This window comes from Sinocyclocheilus anshuiensis, unplaced genomic scaffold (genome assembly GCF_001515605.1).
Source record: "Sinocyclocheilus anshuiensis isolate Anshui unplaced genomic scaffold, SAMN03320099.WGS_v1.1 scaffold306, whole genome shotgun sequence".
Lineage (NCBI taxonomy): Eukaryota > Metazoa > Chordata > Actinopteri > Cypriniformes > Cyprinidae > Sinocyclocheilus > Sinocyclocheilus anshuiensis.
Window position 1 is genome coordinate 2,606,639 of NW_015544175.1, and position 4,567 is coordinate 2,611,205.

Genomic DNA, 4,567 nt, shown 5'->3' on the forward strand with positions numbered 1-4,567 from the left:
ATTTTTTTTTTTTTTTTGACGTTCAACACTTCTTTTTTCTCTGTCTTTCATCCTTTTTTTTCTTCTCTTTCTCTTGCTTTTCTGTTTCAGAAACCAAATGGGGAATCTGTTAAAAGTGCTCACTTGCACAGAGCTTGATCAGGGGCCAAACTTTTTCCTTGACTTTGAAAGTGAGCAGAGCTTTTGCCTGGCCTGGTGTCTGTCACTTTTTTCAACTACTAACATTTTGCAAGTACCATTATCAGAATTGTCCTTGCAAATCTACTTGTCACAACGCAACAGCAAAACAGAGCTTCACATTGCTTTTGCATGTGCAAATGAGTTTGATAGGGCAAGTAGTTAGCATATTTGATCTTTCTAAGAACTCAAATTGCAAATACAAACATATTTAAATATTTTCTTGAAAATCGAAAAAAAAGAAAGAAAGAAAAGAACCCCCCCCCGAAAATCTGATTTGTTGTTGGCAAATGTGCATGACTTATCAGTTAGTATTTATAACTAACCACATATCCAATATGGCTATGTATGTCTACCCTTACGAAAAAGAAGTTTATTCAAGTGTGCTATTAGTTGATACTTTTGTCTGGAAATGATCTCCTTACTCTTTGCAGCTTCTGCTTCTTCTATGATATTTTTCTGATCTCTGTTTGTCTCATTCTGAAATCTCAGCTCTTTCAATCCTTTACCTCTGTTTACTTATCCAGTAAACTCTGAAATCCTGTGTGACCTTATACTCAAAAACCAGTTATATTACACTAAACACTGGACTTTGTTTTTTTTGTCTAGAAACTTTAAAGAGAGCTTTACCCAAAATGTTCAACATTTCCTGATTATTTACTTTGCTGCTTGATTGTTTGCATTTCAACCATAACTCATAATCAATAAATCTTTACTTTTGATATGAGCATCTCTATGAAATGTTGAAATATTTGGGGAACCTCTGGTTTAAAGAAAGAAAATTATTATTTTTTTCTCCTTATGAAAATATCACCTTATTTATTTGTTTGTTTGTTGTGATTATAGATTGCTCTTAAAAATATTTGGGCGCTTAAGCTTTAATTTAATTTATGAATGTCATGTCATTACATTACATTAGATAACAAAATATCAAATCAAGTGGCATTTACTTTAAAGCAAATTAACATTAACACACTTTGGAAGCAAAACATTTCACCAGAAAACGTTCATGTGGTTTTAAACTCCAAAACAGTTGCTGATGTGCTGATCAAACCTGAAGTGTTTGGCCACTTTCTGGTTGTCAAATTTGATGGTGGTTGGGTGGTGAACTGGAGAATAACCAAATTAAAATTACGACTTCATACATGCATTTTACTTGACTACAAAAAAATAGATGGTCGTAAAAAGGCTTTCATTTGGAAAAATGGAAGTGAAGTTAGATCTGAGCTCTAAAGCTCTATTCTTTGGTTTGCAGATGACACTTGGTTTGATATTATATCTAATGCTGTGAAATGCATAACTAGTACTTGGCAGTGCATAATGTAGTTTATTTGTGTCAGATGCACAGCCGACAGACTGTGAGAGAGAGGTGTGGAACCAGGTGAATGCTGTTCTCCAGGAGTCAGAGAGCATCCTGTCCGGCCTGCAAGCCTACAAGGGGGCGGGCCAGGAAATACGAGATGTACGTCGGATTAATAGTTCTGATTTGGCTTTGTGGGTCAATCAGTCGTATTTAACAGCATTTTGTGGATTATATTTCACATGCCAGATTAAATCAAGTGACTTGTTTGTCATTTTAGGCAATACAGAATCCTAATGACATGCTCCTTCAGGAGAGGGCGTGGAACTCTGTGTGTCCCCTTGTCATCCGCCTAAAGAAGTTCTATGCTTTTTCATTGAAACTAGGTACACAGTTCATATATAGTTACCTATATCCACATATTTCTCCTTAATCAGTACGTAATGTTAGTGCTGTATCAGATCTGCTTTTTTCCTCTCTTCCATGTAGAGGAAGCACTGCAGAGCCTTTTGGAGTCTCTGACGTGTCCGCCATACACTCCCACTCAGCACCTGGAGAGGGAGCAGGCCCTCGCTAAACAGTTCGCTGAAATCCTGCATTTCACCCTCCGCTTTGATGAGCTTAAGGTGCCAGCTGCTTTACTGCTTTTGTCATGCACCAATCTTCATATTAGGGGAATTTAAAAAAATAAAGGGAAATGCATTGATTGCCACTGTTGTGGTAAATTCCTTATAAAATTATTTATTTATTTAGATGAGGATTCCAGCTATCCAAAATGACTTCAGCTACTACAGAAGAACAATCAGTCGAAACCGATTAAACAACATGAATGTAAGTGCAGGAACGTGCAGAAGACATGAGATAAAAGAATATTATTTACAATGCTGTGTTAATTGCTATTTTCATGTGTGTGTGTATGTTTGTTTTCTTCTATCAAGCTTGATATTGAAAATGAAGTCAATAATGAAATGGCAAATAGAATGTCTCTGTTCTACGCTGAAGCCACGCCTATGCTGAAGACCCTGAGCACAGCAACGACAAACTTTGTGACAGAGGTACTGCTTGTTTCTACAGTCACAATTTTAGCACTTTAATTCCCATCACAAATACTGTAGAACACTACTGTTCAAAAGTTTGGGGACAGCAAATGCACTAAATTGATGATCAGGAGTGACCGTAAAGACTATAAATTAGAAAAGTTATTTTAAATTGAAGTAATATTTCACAGTATTACTGTTTTACTGTAGTTTAGAACAAATAAATGCAGCCTTGGTGAGCATAAGATTCTTCTTTCAAAAACATTAACAATCTTACTAGGGATGGTTCGATCGATCGGCCGGAGTTCGGTATCGGCCGATAATCACATTTTATGACTCGATTGGTACTCACTAACTTGGCCGATCTCACGAACCGATCGCAATTTGATGACGTCAGTGCGTGACCACGTACTTGATGCGTGGGGACATAAATGATTTAGCGCTGCAGTCATGTCATCGTTGGTGTTTAGAGAAACGATGAAAAATTCACTATTTGTCGTGTATGTTTTGCATGACGATATAATGAATGGATGGTTCATTTTTAACAGCAGATTCAGTGACGTTGGAGCTGATCTTCGCCTCACTGCACGCGTCTGCAGCACGTTACGGCTCCACGGGAACCGCAGCTGATCGCGGCCGCTCTAGTCAGTGCTTGTGTTTATCAGCCAGCCGCGGCACGTTTCTGAAGCGGCTCTCCGCGCTGCTTGGCTAAAAGTAGTCTTTTGTGAGTTGTCACAGCGTGGAGGACAAAACAAAACCTCGTCGGAGCCGTAAGGGATAACGGTAACATAACACGCTGATCGTGGGCTGCTTTTAAATGAACATTTATTTATAAAACAAAATGTCTTCTTTGGCCATATTAGCCTACTCAATAGCATTAACAAAGGCTTTACTCCTTTCAAACTTTATCTGGAATGTCACCATTTTTGTCACTGCAACTTCCCGATCAGGCGAACCAACACACACACAAAATCGTCTGCCTCATGAAAAAAAATGTAGTTATTTGCATCATTTATGATTTATTTCATCCACCCACAACCCACCGGCAAATAATCAGAATGCATTTTTTATTACCCGACCCGCGGATTATCCGCAGCGCCCGTGGATGTAGGAAAAGCAAAATATGTTTGCTGCGTAAATAAGATGGACTTACTGAAAATGCATATTCATTCTCTGCCAGCAGGAGGTGCTTTAAAGCGGGAGAAACAGAGGTTTCCCCAGTAACAGCTGTACACAAAGCAGCGCTGAGCACACATACGCTGCTTTATCAGGCATATAACATGAAAAATGAAATGAAAATGACATCTAACTTCCTTCAGAAATACAGTGATATAAAAACACCCGCACCTCGTTTTGATTTTTAAACCATATCGGCTGCAAAAATCGTGATCGGAGCATCCCTATATTTTACCAATCCCAAATTTTTGAATGCTAGTGTATAATAATCAATAAACTGTACATGCATTGTAATTTTCAGGTGATTTCTTCCTTTAATTTTAGAATAAGACATTACCTCTTGAGAACACCACAGACTGCCTGAGCACTATGGCAAGTGTATGCAAGGTCATGCTAGAGACACCGTAAGTACTCGGGCTGTTTGTAGTGCCTGTATTGAAGTGTATTATTGTGGCATTATGCTCAATCTTTTACCTCTGCTAACAGAGAATACACAAGTCGATTCAACAGTGAAGACACACTTCTGTTTTGTATGAGGGTGATGGTGGGGGTTATTATCCTCTACGATCATGTGCATCCAAACGGTGCCTTCAACAAATCCTCAAAAATCGATGTAAGGCTACATTTCTCATATTTTCTCAATCAACCAAAACTTTTTTTAATTAGTTTAAAATGACTTTTCCCCCCCATAATGTGATATACACACTTTCTCTAGATGAAAGGATGCATTAAAGTCTTAAAAGATCAGCCCGCAGATAATGTTGAAGGTCTCCTTAATGCCCTCAAGTAAGTTTACTTTTCTGTTCTTAAAAAAAAGATGCTACAGCTTGTGTAATGAGTTTCACAAATCATATAATCTTTTTTTTTTTTTTTGTTC

General features: G+C 37.9%; 1 protein-coding gene across 5 annotated transcripts in view; it reads left to right on the forward strand.

Moving 5' to 3' along the window:
* fam49a (family with sequence similarity 49 member A) overlaps positions 1-4,567 on the forward strand; it is a 41,330-nt gene that overhangs the window by 35,131 nt on the left and 1,632 nt on the right. The window contains exons 3-11 of one of the 5 annotated variants that reach the window (XM_016496416.1): positions 91-170; positions 1,518-1,639; positions 1,758-1,863; positions 1,967-2,103; positions 2,231-2,308; positions 2,416-2,532; positions 4,015-4,094; positions 4,177-4,303; positions 4,406-4,486. In XM_016496416.1, coding sequence (XP_016351902.1) covers positions 98-170; positions 1,518-1,639; positions 1,758-1,863; positions 1,967-2,103; positions 2,231-2,308; positions 2,416-2,532; positions 4,015-4,094; positions 4,177-4,303; positions 4,406-4,480 — 915 coding nt within the window. In that variant the 5' untranslated portion in view covers positions 91-97 and the 3' untranslated portion in view covers positions 4,481-4,486. Of the gene's footprint in view, positions 1-90; positions 171-1,517; positions 1,640-1,757; positions 1,864-1,966; positions 2,104-2,230; positions 2,309-2,415; positions 2,533-4,014; positions 4,095-4,176; positions 4,304-4,405; positions 4,487-4,567 lie in introns of those variants that run through there. The other 4 variants (XM_016496417.1, XM_016496418.1, XM_016496414.1 and 1 more) reach the window with 4 other exon arrangements.